General features: G+C 40.0%; 1 protein-coding gene across 2 annotated transcripts in view; it reads left to right on the top strand.

The window, feature by feature from the left end:
• Nucleotides 1-186: 186 nt before the first annotated feature.
• Nucleotides 187-27,471, top strand: part of atp6v1h (ATPase H+ transporting V1 subunit H) — a 29,468-nt gene continuing 2,183 nt past the window's right edge. Inside the window, exons 1-13 of one of the 2 annotated variants that reach the window (XM_077558028.1) lie at nt 187-271; nt 1,889-2,050; nt 3,623-3,722; nt 3,797-3,886; nt 5,342-5,455; nt 6,066-6,170; nt 9,308-9,367; nt 11,686-11,783; nt 12,387-12,579; nt 20,252-20,430; nt 21,491-21,616; nt 22,960-23,061; nt 23,128-23,241. In XM_077558028.1, coding sequence (XP_077414154.1) covers nt 1,947-2,050; nt 3,623-3,722; nt 3,797-3,886; nt 5,342-5,455; nt 6,066-6,170; nt 9,308-9,367; nt 11,686-11,783; nt 12,387-12,579; nt 20,252-20,430; nt 21,491-21,616; nt 22,960-23,061; nt 23,128-23,241 — 1,385 coding nt within the window. In that variant the 5' untranslated portion in view covers nt 187-271; nt 1,889-1,946. The remainder of the gene's footprint in view (nt 272-1,888; nt 2,051-3,622; nt 3,723-3,796; nt 3,887-5,341; nt 5,456-6,065; nt 6,171-9,307; nt 9,368-11,685; nt 11,784-12,386; nt 12,580-20,251; nt 20,431-21,490; nt 21,617-22,959; nt 23,062-23,127; nt 23,242-27,471) is intronic. The other variant, XM_077558029.1, reaches the window with a different exon arrangement.

Genomic DNA, 27,471 nt, shown 5'->3' with positions numbered 1-27,471 from the left:
ACACTTGAAACGTCACAGTACGGCTTTGTTTATCTTTCAATGAAAATAATATAATAGTGTAATAATACTCCCACTTAAAATATATCATATAATAGCCATTATTAGTTAAATAAAAAACAACAACGACAATAAAATAAAATATAATAAAAAAATAATGACGATTTTTGTTCTTGTCTCTTCTTCTGTAGATGCTCACGTGACTACTCGGCGTCGTCAGTCACATGATTCAGTGTGACGTCACTGCTATCAGCTGAGCAAAGGAGCTCGTCGGGTGAGTGATTCAGCCTCCTCTTTTCTTAAAATCTAAGATTTAAATGTTATTTACACTATTAATATTTCTTATGTCACCGAGTGATTATTTTCTTGTTGGTATGCAAGTTAGGCCAGCTTGTCACGACACTGTTGCAGGTTAACATCGAATGCTTGTTTAGCTAGCTGGTTCGACCATACGCTAATTATCTCTTTTCGCAGTGTTGAACAATAATTTTATGTAATGTCGTTTCTTGGTTCTTTAATAATTAAAGGCCACATTTAAGTGGTCATAACGTTCACACTGACATGCTAGCTTTCTGGTTAGCTTCTCCTACGGCTCCCATCAAGCCATAACATGAGATGAGAGGTCATTAACATGGAAAGTTCCTCGATTTCCGATGGGAATTTACGTAAATTGGGACATGCCATAGTCTTTCACTAACCTACGCTAATGCAGTAGTTAGTAAAGGGCAAGGCAGAGTAAATTTACAAACAGTATCACGTATCAGAAATGCTCAGATGTTTGGAATGGTCCATTGTGCTAAGATATTGCTCTGTTGCCATTTTAGTTCCAAGGAACTACATTGAAATTAGTTGAGGAGCTTCAATTAGACAAAAGCAGTGCTTGCCCATCATTTTGTGGCATCTATAGGAAATTCTAAACGTTTTTGGTGGGTCGTCAATTACTTACAGATTTTCATTCTTCACAACAGGCAACACATAATTCACAGATGCTATGGAGAATGGTAGACCTCCACACCACGAAAAGTGTTGATGTTTGCTAATCTTTCAAACCCAAAATAAACTAATTATAATCTCACATTCATTGTGTAGATTAGAACCTACTAAACTTACTCCTTTCCTGTTAACAAAAACTCAGAAATGTACAGTATATAATACACTTTTTTTTTTAATTTATTACTTTCATTTATTTGTTTAGAATTGTTATATTAGTAACTAATTATACGTATTATGCTATTTGTGGTAGCTCGGCATGACTGCTATGCCTTGTGTTGTATTCATTTTGGAGAGTCTGGAGCAGTGAATTTCCCTTGTGGATCAATATAAAGTATCTATCTTGCTAGTGGCTATCTTTTATTTTCACTCCACTCATGTTCAACATGCCAACGATTCTTGTTTGTTTTTGTTTGTCACCCATGTGCCACACTCTCCAGGCATAACTTCATCAACTTCTGCTGCATTAAACTCTCTCTTAGAATAATAATATCTTAAATTCACACTATTTTTCAAGGGACCCAACGACATTGCGGTAATTAAAATGATGAGTATGTTAGGAGTGCTATTAGAGGAGCAACGATTACTGTAATCGTCTAATCAATTATCAAATTTATCAATATTTTGAATCAATCAATCGTTTTGAGACCTTGTTTACTGGTAATTTAAAATGTTTCAATTTTATAATTCGTTGTGTGTTTTAACATACTGGGTCAATAAAAATGATTCTGGTTCATCCATCCATTGCCTGAAGCGCTTATTCCTCACAAGGGTCTCAGGTTTAACAAATACATTTTTATTTTTTGTTTAACAAGAAAAACTTGTGATTGGCTAAAGTCACATAGTTCATGTTGTAAGAGCAAATAACAAAAGAATGTGCTGCCTTGGTGTTCCCATCCAGGTATTGACGACCTCATATTTTATATTGACGAAGAAAGTGCAGCCAACAACCGCTGAGGATGGACATCCGCGGGGCCGTGGACGCCGCCGTCCCCACCAACATCATCGCTGCCAAGGCGGCGGAGGTTCGCGCTAACCTGGTCAACTGGCAGTCGTACCTGCAGTAAGTAACACACATTATCTCCTTGTCAGAGGGTAGCAAGACACAGTTAAATTGTGAGGAAATGAGTCACAGTCTTGAGGGGCACTTCCTCTTTATGTTATTATTGGAATTGCTGCAATGAATTGCTTTTTTGGTGGCCTCAACTATGCCTGAATACTCAAAATATTTTTGCCAGTGTGTGTAACATTTAAAAATGCATCTTCAGCACAAATCTCGACACCAGTTTCACCATTTGACACAAGATGGTCATTGACGATCATAACAGGACATGCAAAAAAAGTCAGGTAGTTAGGTAGAAGAAACTGTTTTGGATGAACTTTATGCCATCCATTTTGACACCCTCCTGCCTAAATGAGCCCAATCAGAAGCAGGTTTGACAGCTTTTTTTGTCCACATTGTCTAATGTGGGTAGAGGATCTATTATAACGTTTTTGAGAATTCACCATTCAAAAATGAGGTAAAGTAGCACTCTACGTGAACTTTAATTTTTTTAGGTAGTTCTTTATTTTTTTTGCTAAATGTTTTGTCAGTAGTGTAATTTACTGCTTTCCTCATTAGTTAGAGCTACTACATTTTAGCCCAGATGGTCTGAAGGATATGTTGTTGTTTCTAGTCTTTTTTTTTTTTTTGTAAGACTCTTGTGTGTTGGCATTACTGTGTTGGTGTATCCTAATGATGTGAGTTTGTTTTGTTGGCATGTGGTATTTCCATGTGAAGTGTCACAATAGCATGAACCACTCTCGCAATTTGCTGTGGCATGTTAGAAAGCAAGACGTAGACATCTCAAATATCGCTCTAATACTGTAGAGTTGTGCCTTGAGATCTGAGTTTGATTTGTTTTATGAACACGCTCGTAATTTCGATCAAATAATCTTTTCTTATTGAAATACCATTAATCCATCCCAGCCTCCCTTAAAATCAGCAAAAAATGTTGCAGTGTCCATTTTAATAAGTAAAAATATGAAAAATGTTTCCATCTTTGTCACCTAAGGGCAGTATAAGAAAGACAAATATACTTTTCATTGAGTCATCTCAATTAATCTCGTTTTAACAGTACACAAATTTTACACTAACTATATTAACACAAATTTTAGTCGTTGTTCTCAGAGGATAAAGAATATATGACCGACTACACTTATATTGTCTTTCTGCATGTGTTGCTGAACAGTTTGTTTAATCTGATATTTACACATTGTTAGGGTGACAAGATGGCAACATAGATGCTAATTAGCATTAGAATTAAGATAGTGGATTGACAGGCTGATTGGTCCGACCTAAAAAGGTTGGTTGCGAACGTATCAGTGGGAGCAGTACAAGATGGATTCTCGTAGTATTTGTGGAAACCCCCCCCCCCCCCCCCGTGAGAATTCAGCTTGCTAGATACTAGATGACAGTTTTAAGATTTCATGATGGTGACAGTTTGAGCCTGGAACAAATAGTCACTTCATATTATTTCCTTTGTAGTAGAATGGGTTGCGTTTTACTTTAGAGGTTCCGCTGCACATTTCATCTGTCTGACTGACTTCCCTTGTTTGACAACGTCTTTCTTCTTTTTTTAATTTTTTTTTTTAGGAGTCAGATGATCTCAGCAGAGGACTGTGAGTTCATCAAGAAATTTGAGGTGGCCAACTCTGAGGAGAAGCAGGTCATCCTGTCCAATGAAGGGCATCAGGTATTGGGGGTCGTTCAACACACATGATGTGCTGCATGTTTAAGAGTTTTCATAATATGCTTTTTGTCATCCAGTGTGCAAAGACCTTTCTGAACCTGATGGCGCACATCTCCAAGGAGCAGACAGTCCAGTATATCTTGACTCTCATTGATGACACTTTACAGGTATTGTGCTCTGTTACGGACAAAAGTATTTGGACAACATTTTTCATGCGTCTGGAAAATCTTCATTCACTTTTCCACATTCGGTTAGGTTACAGTCTTATTTCATAATGGAACAAATACAATATTTTACTCAAAATTCCTGACAACAATATAAGGCTGTGAATGGTGGCGTGATTTCTGTTTTTTAAAATAATTTTTTAAATACCGTATTTTCACGACCATAAGGCGTATAGGTATGGCATAAGGTATTATAAGGCGCAGTCACAGTTATGGGTGCTATTTCTGTGTTTAACACACACATAAGGCGCACCGCACTATTGGGCGCAGTCATGGTTAAACATACGCTAGCTCAAAACATATGGTAGCATGCGATTATGCTAAAACAGATAGCATTGTAGGGCATGTTTTAAAAAAGGCAGCGAGCAGAACAAAACTGAGTTCAGTTGAAGTAACAATGTAAACAGTGAGTTCAGTTGTACTTTAGGTATATAACAATGTACTCACGTTGCTTTTGATCAATCCTAGTCCACAAATGCCTCATAGAGGAGTGGCTGGACAACTCGCCACCAAGTTGACTCTTCCCTGCTCTCATGTCTGTCCTCAGTCAGGTTCGTGTATATAAGCAATATGTCGCGGGAAGTCCTCCCACACAGTCAGTCAGATTTTGGACTTAGGTCCACACCGTAGATTTTTGAGAAAATTTAAGACATTAAAGTGCACCTTATAGTCATGAAAATACAGAAAATAAATAAACCCTACTTTTCACATTGTTATTTTGTGGTGTTCTTTGTAGATTTTTTTTATTGGGGTAAAAATTTAATAAATTTGGGATGGATGTGTGCTTTTCACTCTGGCAGCACATGAGACTGTTCGTTTTTCTTTTCAATCTTCTAACGGCTTACCTTAACCAGGAACCTGGTTACATATGTCACAAAAGGTCACAAACGAAAACCCACGATAGTCCATCTGCAATAACCGAACCACAAAGTAGTGGGGGATCACTGTAGTGTGTCTGCGTTGGATCTAAAGTATAGTTTGACAATTTAATTAAGAAATAATATTAAGAGTTGTTTTGAAAGCATCCTTTTGAAATTCATGAATAATTTTATTTTGGCATTGGATGTGCAATAAAGAAGAGCTTGTTCTTAGTGGTGTATTAACAAAAATCTGCACACTATCTTAGGTTTTGGTCTTGTAATTTGCTAACCACTTTAAGTTAGAACACCTGAGGTACCGAAATTCCTGAATGTAATGACATATTTTTTGTGAAATGTGCATGTACAGTATCTGGAGAGTTTTTAAGTCCATTTGAAATGGTGTGTTTGTCCAAATACTTCTCATTAAAACGTTACAACAGCTTTCATTCTTGTCCTATAAAATAGATCTGCAAACACTTGAATATGAGTAGACAATCAGATTGAATGGGTGCTCATTAAAATCTTTCATGTGATGCAGGAGAATCATCAGAGGGTGAGCATCTTCTTCGACTACGCAAAGAAGACAAAGAACACAGCCTGGTCCTACTTTCTCCCAATGCTGAATCGTCAGGACCTCTTCACTGTCCATATGGTGAGTTCGTCATTTATCTTTGATAACAAGAGCCTGCTCGGTCAGCCTTCATCCTAAACGTCTTAATCAGCCATTAGCAGCAAATTAACCTTTGTCCACCGCCCGAATAAAACCAGCGAGGCTTCCTAATCATCCGGCCATTAATAATTTCTCACAAAGCACAACCTCTTGTCAAAAACAGGCAATTAATGTGATGTTACCCTGGTAACCTTTAGAAATGGGGAAGGACCACCCAGCGATATTGCAGCTTGCGCTAAAATAAGACGCCCACAGCATACAGTCATTCCTCACCCACTTAAATAATTTAGGCTTGATGTGCACAGTCCAATTTAATGGCTGCATCCTATTTTATTTCATGTACATTTCAAATGACGCATATCAGATATAGTGGCTGTGTTTACCTTGAGGGAACGAAAACATGAAACAACTCGCATGTGCAGATGATTCAGACTACATTGATGCATATTGCAATTGTGTGACGTGAAAGCAAAAAAATCTGATTTGTGTCACCTAATCTATGCAATGTAAATGTAGCTATTGATTGACTTGGGTGAATTTTTTATTATGGTGTATAGATGTCATTTCTCTCATTCTTGATCTTGACACACAGGCAGCGAGGATCATTGCCAAGTTGGCTGCATGGGGCCGTGACCTGATGGAGGGAAGTGATCTGAACTACTATTTCAACTGGATCAAAAGCCAGCTCAGCTCACAGGTACAAGGACCAGCTTGTTTTTATGTCGTTTGCAATGAATAATGCAAATTGTTGTCTTTGCAAAGGCGGAATGTTTGATACAGATCTTGTATTGGATTGGTGGTCATAAAGTTATCTACTGAAAACATTACATTTTTTAAAACGATCATACTGTGTTTATAGGAATGCATGAAACAAGAAGAATTACACGTTGCATAGTCAAAAAACAAAACAAAACGTATAATGTAGTTTAGCATTTAAGTTTTGTAGTTTAATGCTAATGCTAAATAGAAACTATTTTGCGGTGCTACAATCCACAGGACTGAACACAAATGGAGCAGCAACCCATGTAGACAGACTATTACAGAACAGCTAATATTAGTGCAGTACTGATGAGTGTGGATGAGGTTGAACAGTGCATTTCTCTGTTTGCTGCCCCCAGCTGGCCAAAGCAGGCTTAACAGAAAGATCAGCGATTTGGCCATTCAGTTGAAGCAGTGTGTTTTTTCCTGTTATATCCTAACAGTACGTTTTTATGAAGTACATTTATATGGAGTGCCATTTTTCCTCATTAAAATGCACATTACAACGATTGTTGTTGTTTTGGAGAAGGCTGGAACGAATTAATGGCATTTCCATTCATTTCAATAGGAAATGATTATTTTATTTATGCAAGTGTACTATGGATGTATGAGTGATGTATGAGCCAGTGCTATGGCTACAGAGCAAATGAAACTCAGCACAAATCTGTATTTTTAAAATATTCCAATAATCCATTTGACATTGACATTTTTACTGATTATATTGAGCAGATGTTTAGTTTAAGTTACATTTTAAATAAAAAATACAGTATAAAATGAGTGATCAGACTTCCAGTTTGGAGAACGGTGAAATGGTAGCCTAGAAAACATGCTTTCTACATTAGAAGTTGAACTCGCCCAAAACGACTCGAATAACTGGTTAAAAACGATTTAAAGGAGTGCTGATGAGATTGGGCAGCGAGAATGCCAAAAGCGAAAAATAAAAAAGCATTGCGGATGGAGTTGTCCGAGGAAGCAGGGGCTATTAGCCCTAGCTCCTCTATTAGCACCATGGCGGAGAGTGACGATGCAAGTGCACAAGAAGAGAAAAGTGAAAGAGCGGAGCTTGACCTCATTCTGAAGCAATTGAGAGACTTCAGGAAAGACAACAACCAGCAATTGAATGGAATCCGGGAAGAAATTACAAAGACGAACGCGAGAATTCAAGAGGCGGAAAAGCAAGTGGAAGCTACTGAGATGCGGCTGCAAAGGGCGTAGGAAGCCGAAACTGAACTTTTACAACTGCAAATACACTTTGATGCCAAGCTGGCAGACCTCGAAAGCCCCTCCAGACGGGAGAACATTCGTATACACCGGGTGAAGGAGGGCGATGAGGAGAACTCGCCATCGATGGTGATCTACGTGTAACGGCTGCTACGTAAAGGATTGGAGCTACCGGAAACATTCGAACTTTGAATAGAAACAGCCCACCGCGCATTGATACCAAAGCCACCCGGGGCACGACGACACTTTATCAATCAACTGATGAGAGAAGAGACACAAAGTAGATGTGAAAACACAATGTTAAAGATGTTTGTGAACCCTTGCCAAGGGGGAGAAACCAAGAAAATTATTTCAAAGGTTTATAATAGTCTACAACAACAAAAGGGGCGCACAATGTATCTCGAACAAAGATGGGAACAGGAAGGGCACATATCTTTGACAAGAGAAGAATGGGAGAGTTGGTGTCAGATACAATAGAAAACATCAAGCTCAAACATGTGGAGAGAATTCTGTTGGAAAACTCTGGTGAGGTTTTTTACAACACCTTCACGGAAAAGACACTGGACTAACTCTGCGACGTGTTGGAGACAATGTGGCAATCAGGAAGGAAACCATTTCCATATATTTTGGTCGTGCGGAACGTTGAGGCCTTTTTGGGAGGAGGTTCCTAAGATCTTGGAAAAGGTATTTCAAATGACCATTCCTTTCTAAATTGGGCCTTTATGTTTTGGTGCCATAGTATTAGAGAATGTGTCTTCCCATGTCAAATATTTATTTCAGATATTGAGTGCTGCATGCAGAAAAGCTATAACTAGGAAATGGCTGGTAAACGAATGGATAGACATAGTATACGAGATATTTAAGATGGAAAGAATAAACTTTGAGCCTTCAAAAGGGACTGTTCTCCAAGAGATGGGAAAAGTGGCTTAAGTATATATCTGTGCTTAGACCGTCATTTGTATGATATTCTGTATGTATATGGGCGCGGGTATGCAAATGTGTATGTTTAGGTATGTGTGTATATATATGTAAACGCACTTCAGGTGAGGATGTATGTATATATGTGTTTATACTTTTTTACCCCCTTCCTATTTGAGGAATGTATGGTACACCCCACTTGTTATGGTTCAACGTGTTAAGTGTTTGCTTTTGATTGTAATGGGAAAAAAACTGGATCCTTGTTAATCTGGATTTGTTGGACTGGTGAATACCTGTGTATGTAATTGAGATGTCGAAGGTATAGTCATTGTTTGAATTTGATCTGTAAAACCAAATAAAAAGATAATTAAAAAAAAAAAAAGAGTGATCACACTTTTTATTTTTTTTTTAAATCACATTTTAATGACTTGGCCCACTAGTTAATTTTAAAAATAAAATCTGGCCCTTGAGCAAAAATACCCTAGTTCACCCTTAGTTTAAGTTGGTTTTTTTTGGTCCCCCCCGGTACAGTTTGATCTCGGAACACAGATTATCTGTATTTTCATGAATTTAATTGGAAAATTGTTATCAGAATGGAAGCCAGCGAGCTTCCCAGAACAAGATGTTTTTTTTTACCTCACATCTTTTCCAATGTGTATACTGTATTGAACTGAATTTATAATGTACTCTGACTTGGGGAAAATGTGCATATACTCTACATTAAGTAATTTCATGTGTTTACCATAACTGCTGTCTGCTGTTTGTGTTGCTGTCAGCACTTGTGTTGTTCTAGTAACTACATTTTTCCTCACATTCAGATGAAGCAAGATTTGACTTTCTTCTTCATCTTTTTGTAGTGTGTTGATCACTTCTGCTGCACTCTGGACTCCAAGGGATTGATTGTTTCTTTTGTTGATTATGTTTATCTCTCATTAGAACCTACACGGTACAGGTCCAGAGACGGGCTCTGGAGCAGGAACCATTTCCCCCAGTGAAGTGAGTATGAGTGAGGTGCATCGAAAATCAACCTTGGGACTTTCACCTCTTCTCCACCCCGTCGTCTCGCTCACGCCATACACGATTCCAGATTGCAGGGGCGTTGACTTTCAGTATACAGCACCCGGCAGAGGGTCCTCCGTGTTGACGGCATGATGTTTGCTGCCGCTGGTTGCTTTTAACAGTGCACGTAATGCTAAAAGCGCATGACATTTGAATTGGAGTAGCACTTAGTGTGGCAGCAGCAGCATCCATCAGTTGATTTACTGCCACTCACTGTTCCCTCCTTCTCCACAGAAGCGCCTAATTGCGATGTGCATATTAACCTATCTTTTCCAGCCAGGTAACCTTCACTTCTCCATTTCCATGTCCTCGTCCCCTGGCTGGACTCAATTTGCCTTTTTTCACCCAATTAACAGGATCTTCTTCCTTCTCCTCTTCTAATCTCTATCGACAATGATTCTCGCTCAGGTGTGATGGGATTCTTTACCCATCATCGCTTCCTCTTTGCTATGTGTTTTTGCACCATCTTGATGAAGCATGCGCTGAGGATGTACGCTGACAGACTGCATGTGCTGTATCTCGGGTGATGCTGATATATGTAGTGGTGATGGTGCTGATGCAAGTTTTGTACAGCGGAGCCTCCAAAATCCAACACCATCCTTTCCCTGAACTAAAATTTCCATTTAGATCAATTACACTACTCAGGATGAACCGAGAGTGGACTATAACCGTTTCGATTTTTAGGTGCTGTCTTGGTCTTAGCAAGCAGCTGCATTGCTAGCTTGACTTGTTCATGATTAGTATTGCTAAACATGAAACGTTACTGGTTTCATGTAATGTACAATCAATTGAAATATGAGAGGCTATCAATTTACCTGATGACCCCATTGGGTCAATGATCATGTTGGCGCTGGTAGTAGCAGGCGTCCATATGCAGCCGTCCACGCATTAAACATAACCCTTGATGTGAAGTAGAGAGCTTTCCTTTTTTTTATTAGCAAATTTCACCTTTAATTACCAATTGTAATTAAACCAAGGAATTTATTGGTCCATTCATGTATGTTCCTGTTCCACCTGCAGTCGACTGAAATTGACACTAAAAGATCTTTGTGCAGTTTGTCACTTTTTTTTTTACTCGCAACTGCCACCTCTGGTCCAAAGCGTAATTGCAGCATCTGTGTCAGGCTCGTTCGTGGTGCGCGTGCGAGTACGTGCACGATCTTAAAGCGACAGCCACAGTTGACAAACAAAGACATGACTTCAAATTAGTAAAGAAAAACCTCTCCCTTCCCCAAAGAAACTGTGGAGTGCGTGGGTCCGCACACTCTACTATAAAGGCAAGATAAAAGCTGATAGGTGCAGTCAGAGTAAAACAGTCAGGGCTCTTCATACTCATCTGGGCATTGGTGGAGCATGAAATAATGTAGAAAACGCTTTAACATTACCTTTTTAAACGGCACAATGCACCTTTTAAGTGACGTCAGGCTCATGTTAGGAACAACATGGGTCACCTTTTTGGGTTTCGTCACGACGTTTGCACTTTGCAGTGTGAGTCCGAGAGCACTTTGATGTCAATTTCAGTCTACAGCAGAGGGCAGTGCTGGATCAATTGTCAGCTCCCTAACATGGATGGAATTGGGTAAACACGTCTGCTTAATTCTTATTCCATGATAGCAATATTAAGTTAGCAGCATAACCACAGAACAAATAACACTCATATATTAAGGCACCATTATATGATATATGTAAACACAAATGAAGCCTAAACATCGGGCGGGCTCATTTATGGCAGCTTGAAGACATCTTGTGAAAACAAAAGACATTGTAGACAGTTAATAATTCACAGGTGCTTTCTCTCGGTCTCCAGCCAAATTACTGTATAAAGAAAAACTAGTACTGTATCCACGCTTCACTTTGTATTTGGTACAACCGCTGGTAAAGGCTAATGGACATTGAAGTTCATGTAAATTCTTGAAAGTGTTGATGTTACAACACTCCCGGGGGCTCCACTGAGCTGCTTTCGAATTTAAAATATGCAACTTTTTGCTCATGTCGACACAATTTTAGTGAGTTTTTGAGTATGTTGGACCCCCAGGATAAGCACAGCAAAAAATGAATGGATGGATTCTCATGAACACTAATATGTTTAACTGTGGAGGTTCCGCTGTGCTCTTTTTCCTTCTTCTGCTTGTTGACTTGTCAGTGTCTCTCAACCTGAATTAACTTTCTAACAAAAGCTTTTCCTTGATTCACCCGGAGCAGGCTCATGATGTAGAGCGGGGGTAAATGTTTGCTGTTTCTTCTGTTCTTTGCAGAACTCACAGTATGTACAGTGCGTGGCCGGCTGCCTTCAGTTGATGCTGAGGGTCAATGAGTACAGGTTTGCCTGGGTAGAGGCCGACGGGGTTAACTGGTGAGTGAGGCCTCTTTTTTACACCATAATTGTTTTTTTTTTTTTATATTACTGGTAATTTAAGTATTTTTTGTAATTTTACTGGTAATATTTTCGGTAATGTTTTGACATTCGTAACTGTTATTTAAACAAGTGTAGAAAGAAGGAACTGTTATAAAATGCACACAAAAAAAATCCTAGTTCCTTGACAAGTGAAATTGGAGTCCACTTGTTGCTAGTTCACTTGACTGGACTTGATTTGGAAAGCCACACAATTTTTTTATATGGTCCATCAGTTGAGAGTGCATGTCAGAGCACAAATCAATCACTGAATTGTCTGTAGACCTTCAGTCATAAAATATGCCGGACATTGTTGCCGTGGCTTGATCCCAGTTCAGTTTTGTCATGGAGACCGTTGGCAGTCCCGCTGTTTCATTTGCATTCGTGTCCGAGTCCATGTGGCCTGTCTGCACATGGTAGTCCCCAGCCATCATTAGGCATAATGGCACGGCAGCATGGAGGCGCGCCGCCGCGGACCTTAGCCATTAATAAAGCTGCGCACCACAGAGAAGCAGCTCATCAGCATTTGTTTTTGTTGCTTACCCCCTTTGCCTCTCTCCTCAGCCTAACGGCGGTGCTGAGCAACAAGTGCGGCTTCCAGCTCCAGTACCAGATGATCTTCTGCGTGTGGCTGCTGGCCTTTAGCCCGCAGCTGTGTGAGCAGCTGCGGCGCTACAATGTGGTGCCTGCGCTGTCTGACATCCTCCAGGAATCTGTCAAGGAGAAGGTCACCCGAATCATTCTGGCTGCCTTCAGGGTATGTGTGGAAAGGAAATCCACCACTTTTCATCTCCAAAAGGCTTCTAAAGTGCGCCCAAATATTCCTAAAGTCTTACACAGCACTTTTAACTTGTAATTGGGCCTCGTGCTTCATCGCCTCCGGGGAGGCAGACTGAAATGACGCTATTAAACAACAGAGGAAGGCGATAAAAGAAACTTAAGTCCATAAAAGATACATAAATACAATTTATATGGGCACACTGCTCGGTCAGCTGCCCTCTGTCATCACTCCATACCGGTCATGAATATTTCATGACGAGCTGCTTTCGGAGAGCAAAAATCCCCCGTAGTCTCGAAAAGACAAAATATATAAATGTCAAATGTTTTAACTCAAGTCCCCCTCCACAGCAAGCACAAAATGAATATCATATCCAGTTACTTCCCATATGTAGGCCTGTCACGAAAATAAATTTTGCTTGCCGATAAATTGCCCCAGAAATTATTGCGATTAAACGATAATATTGCGCTGTTCATATAATTTTTCAACTTATATAATGGTATAATGAATAAGTCCAAAGAATTCCCACACATGAGCAGTTGCGTTCGGATTTGATACCAGCTCCATTTGTCCGCCTTATTTCCAAATGATGATTGTCCGTATTACTCAGGGGCCCTCACGCTGAATCTGATGCGCCAAATGCGCCTCTGTTGTGCCAGGGTGGTTGCCCCCGAGGAGGTTTGTGTCCCCTGCCGCGGGATCTTGTGACTTTTATCACATAAAAGTGGTGATTTTTTGAAAATGTTCCTTGTTCCTAACCCTAACTAAAACCTTAAACTTAAAAAAATGTGGAAGAAAACCGAAAAAACATTAACATTCATCAGCCGTTTGAGTTTTTTCTATGTATGCTTAGCTTTCCTACTGCGTGCGTGGTCATTGAATGCACCTAGAGTCCATTGCAGAATGCGAGCGTGTCCTTGCTTTTCTTTGGTTTGTTTAACTGTGGTAAATATTATTTTTCTCGTTACAAAACCTTGTTTCTTAAACTCAAAAACACACGTCTTCTTCGTGCGTTTATTGAAAAACATGCGTATCCTTGGCAGTGGCTACAACATTTTTTCGGTGGTAACTAACTACTTGGGCACAGCACTGCCTCCAAGAGTGCGTGTCAACTTTGTCAAGATGATTCACTCCTCAATACGCGAAGCACTAGGGGTGTTAGAAAAAATAGATTCGGCAATATATCGCGATATTACAGATCACAATTCTTGAATCGATTCGATATGCTGCCGAATCGATTTTTAAACATCAATTTTTTTTATGGGAATATTCAACAAAACGTCTTACTTAGGGTCAGGATTCACACATTAAGCATGGAACAATGTTATATTAATGGAACATTAAGCCTTATTATTTCATTTATTATTTATTATTTATTTATTTATTTCAGTGCTGTTCAAACAGACTGCAACCTATTTGTTAAATGCAGTGGCTCCATTATAAGCCTGAATTTTCAGATAAATACTTTTTCATACAAATCTTACAGTGTACATGTACCGGAGCCCCGTGTGGCGGTCCATAAATGCAAAAAACAACCATTTCAGCCTTTAGTACCTGACTGGAAAAACGGCCAAAAGAGAGGGGCGATATCGATACCAGTATCCATATCCGTTGCGAGTATTGATACCGTGAAATGTGTCCTTGTATTGGTACTCGCCCATCCCTAGTAATAACCTTAGTTTATAGGCCCCATTGCACATAGACATTAAAGCTTGATTACATTTGAACTCTGTTGCTAACCAAAAAAGTAGCTCATAGCAAAGCAACTAAAGTGCACAAATTATTTACTGCACTACTAAGATAGACGCATCCCTTTGCCCAGCATCCCTTTTGCCTATCAGACAAAAAAGCAGTAATTTAGACCTAGACTTAGACATTCTTTATAGTTATTCACGTATATTAAGTATACAGAATGAAAGCCGGAGAAAAAACTACCGTAAATCACAAAACTAATCACCTCTATACACACATGGCACAAAAAAAAAATGTTGGAGAAAAGCCAAGAATGGCCACAGGAAGAAATCTGATAAAAGACAGGCTGTTATTCACAAAAGCAAATCAGACTTTGCTTTTATTATGTGGTTCAACAGAATTAATAAAAAATAAAAAAATCCTCATGAAAAAGATCTGGTCAAAATGTGTGTTACCAACTGGGGGACATTAAAAAAATAAATAAATTACCATAGGGATATGTTTGACCACAGTGTGTCCTCTAATTAACATCACAGGTGTCTTCAAATTTGTAATCGATCAGTTGGCCTTTTTAAAGGGTGTCAAGTAGTCACTGTGCTTTTTCAATTTGACTGGCTGTGTACCACATTAAACATGGACCAGGGGAATGGTAGGAATTTGTTCTCTCAAGAGAGTAGAAAGAAAATAACAGATTAAGTTCTTTAAAGCTAAAGGCTATAAGACTAAGCAGATTGATGTTCTTGTAACTACGGCTGCACGTATTATTCCGAAAGTTAAGATCCACGGGACTGTAGCCATCCTCCAAAATGTTCTGTTCATTACACAACACTGAGGCTGCTTTAATCTAGTGTCTCTCTACCTTCGCCTCATTGACAATATTGCTTTATTCCCACAATAATGGCGGTGATTCTCACCTGAGGATTCTTCAACAAGTTGCTTGGTTCCAAATCGGTATAGATTTGTTCTCATTAATGCTTGTCCAGTGCATCACAAGACTGCTTAAAAATCAGTATGCAGCAAGCTGATTGCTTGCTAAATCAAATCATTGGGGGGAAAGAAAGGCATGCATTTTGAGATTTAAAAATGCTTATTTGCGAGCTTTGTCCAGATGACCTTGTAGTGCAGGGCACAAAAGCTGGGATGAATAGCGCATGATTAAGTGACAGAGTTGAAGCTGAGCTGCATTCGATCGCAGCAGTAAGCTTATGTGAACACTCACTGACAGACAGCAGGACTTCCTTCACGCCGCTAATTCCCATTCAGCATTTTGTCCACGAGCGAAACGCTGAGGGACGTTTACATTATGACTGACGTACTGCGGCTCATTAAAAGCGAAGGCGGGCGGTGAATAGAGACCAAGCAGATGTTCTTCTCAATGTGTTGTGAGCAGAAGGATGGCTCATTGTGTCCATCCCTTACATAAATATGTATATTTTTTGGGTAAAAAATAACATAGGGCTCTCTGAATTCTTTCCATCCAAATACTCATCTGCTTGTATCGCTGTTTCTCCCAAATGTCCTCATTAGCGAATGAATCGACCGAGACTGCCAGGTCCTTCAAATTGTACACACAAAAGCTGTCCTGCTGTCTTTGCTGCTGTGGTCGCCGCCTTAATTGTGGGAATGCTGAACAGCATTCCCAGATACCACATTACTTACAGTATTCGCACGCCAGAGAGAAGCGAGGCGGGCACGCACCCCCGCGTTCGCTGTTTCATTCAAACAGACGCTTCTTGCAGCGTTTTTTTTGCTTGCGTCTCCTATTTCGGGCATATTCTTTCGGCTTTAATTTTATTTCGGCCGAATGTTTTCGGTGGCCGAAAATTTTGTGCTTCATTAATTCAAACCCAAAAACATTTTGGAATACTTTGTCTTTCACTCCCATGTTTACACGTGTTTTATGTTTTTTTTTTTATGCATGAGCATACAGAAGCTTTGATACAGCCTTTGACCTGAAGAGGTGGCTTAAAGCAATGGTAGTTTTTTTTTCAAAAAACAGTCAGCAGATGCCAGCAGAGTATAAGAGATCAGCCAGGGCCATGTTGCAACAAGCTCTTTTTGCTCTTTTTACCAGGAATGTGAATAATGATAAAATTTAATTATATTCTAATGCTAATTGCTGCAAAACGGAAACAGATATAAATATACTTTTTTCCTGATTAAAGAAGAGACTCTAGTCTTTCTTTTGGTAGGTTCAATGTTTCTATAGCAATAGAACACAATGTTGAACTGATGAGACCAAGATGAACCTCTGTCAAAGTGATGGAAAGGCCAAAGTATGGAGAAAGAAAGGATGTGCTTATAATCCAAAACACACAAGCTTATTTGTGAAGCATGATGGAGGTCTTTTTGTGCTTGCATTTCTGCTTCGTCTACAAAACCATCTTGTCTGACAATTTACATAAAAATGCATCCTAACTTATCAAGAGAGGCTTCATCATTCAGCAAGACAATGACCCAAAACATACTGCCAACACAACATAGGACTTCATCAGGGGGTAAAAAGCGGAAGGTCTTGGACTGGCCAAGTCAATCAATGGACCTTAACCCAATAGAGCAGTGGTGTTATAGTCCGGTCCTTATGGGCCTGAGTCCTGCATGTTTTTGGCCCCGTCCAGACGGAAGCAAAGCCCTCTTTGTTCCCCAAACAAATCTCATACACAGAATTATTTCAAGACCAAAAGAAGACGCTGAGGTCGTTTAACGGCTGTAATGTATATGCCAAGTCTGGAGTGGCGCTGTAGCGCAGCCATAGGGAGTTAGCGGAAAGTGTAGAAGAAGAATCAGCGAAGAAGACAAACACTTTTTTTCCCAACTTCATTGCAATCTACAGAACAAACATGGCTTTGCATGTATGAAAACAACATGAAAAAGGCGAACACAGGAGAAGTGATAATGGCGGGTGATTCAAGTGCAACACCGCTTGTTGAACGTGGGAATGAATAAGCAAAAATATTTTGCTGCAAAACAACTACGACACGGCTATCCACCATTGTTGTTGACAGACTGACGGTTCGCGCGTAGTCACGCGAGAATTGGCGTATACATCATCAATCTGCGACAATGCGTCGTCATCGAGCTGCGACCATTACGTCATCACTGGAGGAGTATCCTGCAAATGGTGTCCAGACGGACACGTACGGGGCGCGTTTTGAAATCTTTCTACTCTGGAGCCGGGTTTCAAGCTCCGAAACAGTGCCGTTATGTGGACGAACAACCTAAACGGTAAGAAACTTGGGAGGATACATTGAAACTGGCTTTTGTGTGGACGGGGCCTTAGAGTTTTCCCACGTTCAACAGAGCTGATTCATATTTAAGCTCATCAGCATGCTCTGCAGGAGTTTGATGATGATCCTGCTCATTGAATCAGGTGTGTTGGAGTAGAGAAACCTAAAAAACATGCAGGACTCAGGCCCTCGAGGACCGGACTCTGACACCTGTGCATGCATTTTACGTCCTGAAGAGGAGACTGAAGAGAGAAACCACCTGAAACAAACAACTCAAAGACTCCAACTTAATATTTAAATTAGTTCAGAGTATGCCTGCGGAGCACCACATCTATTCTTGATATTTTTTTCAGGATCACAGATGAGAACATCGTTGAATCAGTCATTAAAATGAAGGCTGTAACCTTTTTATGATTTTGTGAGTTCGTTGTTCAGCTTAGAGGTTACTATAACTTGATGAAACACACACACAGTAAACAATCAGGTTTTGATTTTGTACACATTTATTTTCTAACCTATGTGGGAAAATCTACTTGGAACTTAAGAGAAGCAAAACTCTTAACTAGTGTGATAGGCAATAAAAACAGTACTAAAATGATAAAATAATCAAAGAAAACAAAAATAAGAAAAGAGAAACGGTCTTAACCGAGGTGATGGATTTCCAAAATCAAACCAACATGTGACCCACATTTAACCCAATTGGATACACCAATTTGTACAATCTGGTTAATGTTTGCAAAGTTGCACTTACAGGTTTCAGTGTTGGCCCGAGAAGCAGGGACCTTTTCTTGGATCGGAGGTTCAGCCAAGCCTGTTCTTTGAAGAAGAAGATGAAGAGAGAGAGAGAGAGAGAGAGAGAGAGAGAGTCCGGTTGGGCAGCTGAGCCTTGGCCGGAGAGAGGCCTTTTTGGTTGGGACCTCAGAGCGCCGCTGGGAGCGCTGCGATCCGTTTAGCCTTTGCAGGGACCAAAAGCAGCGTGTTTCACTGCGCCTGTCGCAAAGCGATGGCTTGCCATGCGGTTGTCATGTGCTAGCCCACTGCTAGCAACTGTGCCGGAATTAAGAGTGCACCCCCCTCACGGAGCAGGGAAGCCCGAGGTTAGAGGAAGCAGCCAGAAGAGCGTCCAAAGGGAAAGAGGGCAAAGATGCAAAGAGAATGAAACAAGCGGGAAGCTTTCTTTTTGTAGTGGGCAGCAGCTAGCTCCTTACCAGGGGTCCGCTATCGAGTTACACAGAGACCAGGGTGGATATTTATTATCCTTGGAGGAATTTTGGTAAAACTCATCAGGTTGCCATTTGGATCCCATGTTAACCTAGATTCTAATGTCAAACTTCAACCAATGCAAACACGTAGAATTGAACACATCAAAAGAAATGTTACCGAGCTTGCAACTGTTAAAACGTGCACACAAATGAAACTTAAGTAGAGACCATGCCACTCAAATGAGACATCTTCACGATGATTCATGTAGTCAACATTTCAAAATTGGCAGACATAAGATTTCATTATCTGTTGCAAAATAAGACGGTCAGGTTTCTGGGAAAAAGTTTTTACTTTTTTTTTGTGTGTCAGTCAGTGTTGGTGCAGAGCGGGTGGGGCTGTCTGTTTGTAGAAGGGAAACAGCCCGCCTGGTGGCCACCCACCCCCACCTTGGCGTGTCTGTTTGTGATGAGGTTGTAAAAGTTACAAACGGCCGATAATCATTACGGTATCTATACAGTGTGTGTGTATATGCATGCGCATAAGTACGTGTATTGTACATATGTATACAGACGCTCCCCAACTTACGAACGAGTTACGTTCCGAGCGATCGTTCGTAAGGTGAATTTGTTTGTAAGTTGCTTCAGTGCTATATTTTGTATTCTAATTTATGTTTAAAGAGAATACGTACAGTACTGTACTACGTATGTTAGAGAGAGAGAGCGAGAGACACACACAGTATGTACATGTACGTAATAAGATAAATAAAATGAAGTTTAACTTACTTTTGGAAGATGTACTCGATGCTTAAGGAGAGGAGGAGGAGGAAGAGGAGGATTTTATATCATGAGAGGTTCTTCGTCGTCGCTGGAATGGGCTTCAAAAGTTACTTCCTCCTCGTAACTTCAATGTAGGAAGAAGATGAGGGTTGATGAGTATCTTCCTTGGAGGATTTACTAGAAACTGGCCGAAAGAAGCGATCTAACTACGATTGCACAGTTTTCTTATTATAAATGATGCAGGGTAGCACTGTATGGCATCATTCAATTGATTTGCAACCTTTGTGCAACGTTCAATATTTGGGTCTTGCTGCTCGAAGAGTGCGATGGCTTTATCTATGAGCGACAGGCGTTTCTTCTTCTTCCTCCTCCTCGACACGTTGCTGAGCCTCCAATGCTGGGTGAGCTCTCACAGCGCCAAGCGTCGGTATTAGCGGCGGAAAGAAGCACTACAGTACTCGGAAAAAGGTGCGCAATAAAAAATCTAACTTACAGCATCTCTTTCCGAACATTTTTTGACATGCGCGCAGACATGTTCGTATGTACCGTTGTTCGTAACTCGAATGTTCGTAAGTAGGGGAGCGTCTGTATGCACCACATAACCCCCTAGAAAAAGCAAAATCCTGATCTTTGTACTTGTTCAACACCCTTTAATAAATGAATTATGTGTTTGTTTCCATGTGGAGATGCTAACTATAACACTACGTCAGTGGTCGCGAATCTATTCATTCCCAATGATTTGTCCACTGGCAGAATCTCCTGGAGAAGTCGTCGGAGCGGGAGACCCGCCAGGAGTACGCGCTGGCTATGATCCAATGTAAAGTGCTGAAGCAGCTGGAGAACCTTGAGCAGCAGAAGTACGATGACGAGGACATCACAGAGGACATTAAGTACCTGCTGGAGAGGCTGGGGGAGAGCGTGCAGGATCTCAGGTGAACATTGTCAATTTTAGAGTTTGGAATTTGTTTGACTTAATCTTCTGAAAAACTCAACTTGACTTTGACTTAGTATTCATGTGATTCGATTTGACTTGGACTTGAACTACATAACCTGATAAGTCTTACCTTGCCTTATTACACTTGAAAATCCGCATTTACAAGGTAGTACCAATAGGCAATAATGCCGAGTGCAGAGGCCACTTCATAAAAAACAAGTTACCAGCTCATCTTTTGAAAACAGGTGAGCTGTGATTGGTCATTACCTGAGTCCTGTGATGTCATTTACATTTTACAGCAAGTGGCAAAGAAAAAAAATCAAGGCGCTGGCCGAATGTAGCTCAATGTAATAGAGTAAAAGTAGCCTTTCTTAAAAAGAATACCTAGATAAAAGTAAAATGTATAAGTAAAGATGTAAAAGGTTATTAACTCATTCACTCCCAGCCAATTTCACTGAAGCAACCTTCTTTGCTCCTGGCTGTTTTACTGGATTTTGACTGATTTTGCAAGGTCCACAGAATATTATTTTCTATTGCTATAAAAACATGGGGTTCCTACCAAAAGAAAGATTAGAGTCTCTTTTTTCGTCTTGTATCTGTTTCCGTTTTGCAGTAATTAGCATTAGAAGTAGTTAGTAGTCAGTAGTAATAGTTTCATCATTGTTCACAAACCTGTTGAAAACACTGCGGATGGCCCTGGCTGATCTCTTATACTCTGCTGCCAACTGCTGGCCGTTGTTTGTAATAACTACCATTGCTTTAAGCGACCTCTTCAGGTCAGAGACTGTATCAAAGCCTTCTGTATGCTCTAGCATAAAAAAACAACCTAATAAATGTATAAATACATTTTTGGGAGTACAGGACAAAGTATTAAAATAACTTTAACTTTAACTTTAGTATTAAATTACTTTACCCAAGTCATTGCTAAATTTATTAGGGACTTTGTTAAATTTTTGCGGCACACGACTTGCACATATGTGATTACGCCCACCTTCAGTATAAGCCAATCCAACCAACACTAAAGGTTTCACCCTTCTGGTGTTTTGTGTTAACGACAGCTCGTTCGACGAGTACAGCTCCGAACTCAAGTCAGGCCGCCTGGAATGGAGCCCGGTGCACAAGTCTGAGAAATTCTGGCGGGAGAATGCCGTTCGCCTCAACGAGAAGAATTATGAGCTGCTCAAGTAAGACTTAAGTGCATACCTTTGATCCATTTTGTCTTTTTTTCTGGGGCTATTTGAAACATAAGTAGTGTATTTTCGCAAATAGCTGCTCTCATGTACAATTAGTCAGAGTGCTCCAGCCCTCCATCCATTTTCTATAGTGCTTGTCCTCAATAGGATTGCAGATGTCCTGGGGCCTAATCCAACTGATTTTGTTTGATAAATGCACTCCTGGTTGTGTCCGGTTAGTTGGTTAGCTTCCACATTTGTTTCTGTGAACAATCAAGTTTACGCTTATTTTGTATGTGTAAACCTTTAGTAAATCAGGCCCATAGACTACTGTGCAAACGATTTTTTTTTAACCATACTTGAATGCAGATTTCTGCCATGGCCGAAAAGAAAAATACAAAAGAAAATAATAATAGTAACAGTATATGATAACAGTATGTTAGAGAGCTGTTAGCTAGTTAGTTGGCAGAAAAACTACTACTACTACTTCCTGCTTAATGGAAGATTTCATACCACAATGCTTTATCCAGATTCAGACAAAATTTTAAGACTATTCTAATGGCTAATGCAGCCCCTCTCCCATGTTTTGAGGAGATGAGTTTTGTAATTTTAGAATTTTTTTTTATATAGCCCTCTGGTGTAAAATAGTACAGATTGTATCAGTATGTCATATTTGTCTGCAGCAGAAAATTGAACCCAGTCTGCATTTGATTGGACAAACTCGAATTAGAGTAATGAAACACCCATTCATATTGTTCGAGTCACATGTTTTCTTTGGCTATTAATATTCATGTCCAAATCCTTACCTTTCCAGAATGGGCACCTCTGGTTAGTTCTTAGCTTAGCTTTTCACCTCTAGGGAGAAAAATAGTTAGGAAAAGGGATATATCAGGTTCATACATTTGTACACATGCTTGTACTTGATACTGGACACGCGCGATTCCAGCTACAGAATGCAAAAACATCATAGAAGGGCTAACAAATAGTGGGATAAAACGTTAAATAGCAGATATTTTAACACAAACAACGCAGCAACTTATACAAAGATCATGTGGTTTTTCATTAAATTTATTTATTATTTGATTAAGTCAAGTTTATTCCTGAAAAAGTTGCAGCTGTATTAAAGTGCTGTGAATAACAACGATTGGACGTAAAGCATAAAACAATAAATTATATTAGTTATTATTAAATTAATTATCAATAATCGCAACAAAATAGTATTACATTTTTGTTTTTGAACAATATTTTATTTAAACAAAAAAACAATATTGCAAGACATTATGGCATTTTCAAGTATCCATACTCATAATCGGTGTTCACTTCAATGTAAGTGCTTGAATGTTCACCCTCTTCAGGATCTTAACCAGACTCCTGGAAGTGTCTGATGATCCTCAAGTCATAGCAGTGGCGGCCCACGATGTTGGCGAGTACGTGCGGCACTATCCACGCGGCAAGCGGTAAGATGTTGACTTTTGTTTTCCTTTCCATGCTGTATCCTCACCTTTTTTCTTCTTGCCTTCCAGGGTGATTGAGCAGCTGGGCGGGAAGCAGCTGGTGATGAATCACATGCACCACGAGGACCAGCTTGTGCGCTACAACGCCCTGCTGGCCGTGCAGAAGCTCATGGTCCACAACTGGTATGAACACCACGACAGACATTTAGGGCATACTCACACTAGGCCATGTGTGCTATACTTGGGCCCACTTGACACCAGAAGACTGCATTAAGTAGTCTACATAAATACAGGTGCTCGTCAAAAAATCTGAGTATCCTCAAAAAGTTTAATAATTTCCGTAATTCCATTAAAAAATTCAAACTTTCATAGATTATAGATTCAGGTCACCCAAGTTAAGTGATTTCAAGTATTTATTTGTTTAATTTTACATTATTGGAGCTTCCACCTCATAAAACCCATGAAAACAGGATGTCAAAAAAATTGAATAATGTGAAGAAATCAACATATGCATACTTCCCAGTGTTTTGCATGGACAAGAAAAAGATGGATGGATGCTATTTTCAAAACGATATGATAATCTTCAATGGTTGGTTGGATTCCCTTTGCCTTAATCATTTCCTCAATGCGCCGTGGAAGCCCAGGCTTTCTTGGTGCTTGCTGTCAGCTCTTTGTTCTTGGGTCTGGTGGCCCTCATTTTGCTCCTGATATAGTACTGTATTTCAAGAGGAAAAATGAGGGCCATAATACAGTACAATATAATACAATACAACTTGCGACTTAATTGCTCGACAACAAGTCGAGGTGACAGCGGACAAGATAGCCGTCCAATGCTGGAGCTCTCAAATGCAAGCCGGTGAGACTTCCTTGTTCGCCGAGCCGTTCACTCGACCATTGAAAAGTTTGCAACGGCGTAGTACAACCCAAGACATGCTAAGGACTGCCCCCTCATTTGAATAAATGATATATTTTTATAAAATTTTCTTGAACCAGCTGTTCTGTGAAATGGTTCGTTTCAACTCTTCCCGGAAAAAAAGGCCAATTTATGTTGAACAATTATGATTTTATAGTATTCTGTATTAATATTTTTGCATTAAGTACAGTATCGGCCATTTTGGACAGTCACGTGATCATCGTGACGTATCTTGTGCGTAAAATATTGAACATTGAATGACATGGCTGCCAGTGACAACAAAGAGACTCACGAAGAATTATTGCGTCCCACTGCGGACATCACAGGTGGAATTACGCCCTATAGCAAAGAAGCACGGCAGTACAGCCACGGAGGAATTGCCAAAGATTTGTGTCCAGCCAAAAGTCGCATTAAACTGGCCGGTCAGCTCATATTGAGTCGAAGTTGGGGAGCGTCTGCAAGTTGCGTGTTACACAGGCTCAAATTACCAGTCAAGTCACCATTGACATTGTTGACTCTGGTAATGTAATTTGTGGGTGGTCCCTAACCTGAACGGTAAACATCTGGGTGACTTACTCTGCTAGACTAAGCTACATGTGGTGTGCTAAGCACGCTTTAGCCTACATTAGGAGAGGCAACTCCCCACCCCAACACGATTTACATGATCCCTGATGTAATGAGGATTTTACTCTGATCAGAATCGGCGCGGTAATTGGGATGGAAGACGGTCTTTCTCGTGCCCATTACGTCATCAAACTCCCATTGAAATGAACAAAGGCGGATTTCGTTTATGCACAGGATCACGTGACCAGGATAATGGCGTTCACCACCGTATGTTCATATTTTGATACTTAATCGGTTTAAAACAAAAATTCAGATGCCGGAGATAGTTACACTTTTACTCTTCATACACAATGCCTAATTCAATACTGGAAAATGAGTTATAAGTCTTGCATAACTTTAAAGTGAGTACAGAAGAAAGTTACGATTGAACTCACCTGTGGGTATGTGTTCCCACACCATTTGTGTGTGAATATTCGTTATTTGAAGTGAAAACACTCCCAGTCGATGCTAACTTCCTGTTAGCATTTGAATGGGATCCTCCCTTCAAATTTAGCATTAGTGCTTGGCTAGCGATGTTTTAAAAACGAAGCATGTTTTGTATTTAAATATACAATAGATGTAATCCTTATTGTCGTGTGTTTAGTTTTACATTACAGTTTACTCCAATTGGGGTGTCATTAAACAGCTTAAAGTACGCTTAGGGCAGTGGTGTCCAAACTCGGTCCTCGAGGGCCGGTAGTCCTGCAGGTTTTTGAGGTTTCCCTGCTCCAACGCACCTGTTCCAATCAACAAGGTCGTTATCATGCTTATGCAGAGCTTGCTGATGAGCTTCAGCTGTGTTGGAGGAGAGAAATATCCAAAACCTGCGGGACTACCGGCCCCCGAGGACCGAGTTTGGACACCACTGGCTTAGGGAGACCAGAATAACGCTACACACTTGCTAGTTGCTAATGCTACACAAGCAAAATGATGCATTCAGGGTACTTTCACAGCGTCTGAAACTTTGGGTTTCTTCGATTATAACGTTTTAAGGGGAAAATAATCTGCCATTTGGCCCACTTGGCAGATTGTTTTGGCAGATGTTTGAAAGGCAATAATCGGCCGGCAATAATCGGGCGGGCCCTAGTATTTTCAAAACGTTATGTCACTCTTCAGTAGTTGTTTGGGAGTGGCCTTAACCACTGCCTCGATGCGCCGTGGCATTGCCTGGGGGTCCTGGAAGCCCAGGCTTTCTTGATGCTTGCTGTCATCTCTTTGTGTTTAGGTCTGGTGGCCCTCTTTTTCCTCTTGATAGTACTGCATTACAAGGGGAAAACGAGGGATACACGGCTGTGTTTCTGGGTGTTGTGGATAAATGGCTTTTGCTTTGCATAGTTGAGATTTGAGTTGCACTTAAAGCCAAACTGATGACGTTGGATTTGTGAAGTGTTCCTGAGCACGTGGTGATATCCTTTACACGTTGATGTTGGTTTTTGATGCAGTGCCACCTGAGGGGGGAAAAAAAATCTATTCACGCGTAAGCACACAATGTATGTGTTATATAATGAATGTGATAGCTCCTTTCACCAGTTTCTCATGATGACTGACTACTGCTACCTTGCGAAACAGAAATAATACCAAAATTGAAAATAAAAAGCCCATTTGGCCGTTTTATGCTTAGTTACGGATGCGGACGATGCATTTGATTGAAGCATGATGCAGCTGCTGCTTTGGGTCTGAAAGTTTTTCCAACATGCTCACTGATAGAACACTTGAGCTCATGTTTTGTTTCCACATACAAAAAAATGTATCAATGCTTCAAGGTCTGATTGTTTGCTGTCCATGACCTAGCTATTTTTTCTCTGCAAAAAATATGGCGATCTTCTGCTGTCATGGCAACACACAGTGGAGTGTTTTAAACACATTGCTCTTGTTTACCCTGGCTTTTTCATCTTGACTTTGTTTAGTGTTTTTTAATGTGATTTTGATGACAGTTAAATTCACACCAGCTACTATTGTTGACACCCCCACCAGAGAGCAAGCAGGAAGACCTACATTGAAAATTGTCGTTGCCCCTCAGCTCGATGAACAGGCAAAACCTTTTCACATGGCTGCTTTGCGTTATTTGCAGATTAGTATTATTGACAGGCGCTGTTTGCCTTGTACCGTGAAAACTCGATCCGCTTGCCAAGCGAGCCAATTCGAAGATTTAACAGTTGAGCTCTGTTTCTTCTTTCAGGAGCTTTGGTTTGGCTTGACTCAAGATTCAGGACTTATGTGTGTCTGTGTCCTAAAGCTCTTCCTTCCAAAGTCTCAGAGTGAACTATTTTCTCGGTGTGACATGGCTTGGAAACAGTATACAGTAGATCTAAAAATTCTATACACCCCTGTTAAAATAACTGAGTTTTGTGATGTAAAAAAAAAAAGAAGAAAAAAGAAGAGAGACCGAAATAAATTATGTTTTTTGCTCAACATACGAACCTACACATATAAAATACAATTGCACTTACAAGTACATACATATGTCGACAACATATTTACATGCGGTACATATGCACATACGCTAACACATTTATAAATCATTATACTCTCATACTCATACATACATGTTCTTGTTTTGCAACTTGCATCCCTTAAGTCAAAGCAACTCTCTCTCATTTCCCACAGCATCTGAGTATTCTGGCAGTTATTATAAAGTTGCTGATTATATATTTTGTACATTATTACATTACAGCTTCATTGATTAATCATTTTTATTGCTTTTTTTGTAGTTTGAAAACAAGGTAATTGTTTTGTTGGTTTTAAATATTGTATTATAGATTACATCAAAGATGGCAACGACAAAAAAATGAGTACTTTGGAGAGAAATAAAAACAAACTGCAATTATGTGATTGCACAGGACAGTCATATTACAACAGCTGAGCCTTTCGGCGTTCATAGCAATTTACTATCGTAC

Source organism: Vanacampus margaritifer, chromosome 2, assembly GCF_051991255.1.
Source record: "Vanacampus margaritifer isolate UIUO_Vmar chromosome 2, RoL_Vmar_1.0, whole genome shotgun sequence".
NCBI lineage: Eukaryota > Metazoa > Chordata > Actinopteri > Syngnathiformes > Syngnathidae > Vanacampus > Vanacampus margaritifer.
This window is presented reverse-complemented; position numbering and strand designations above follow the sequence as displayed.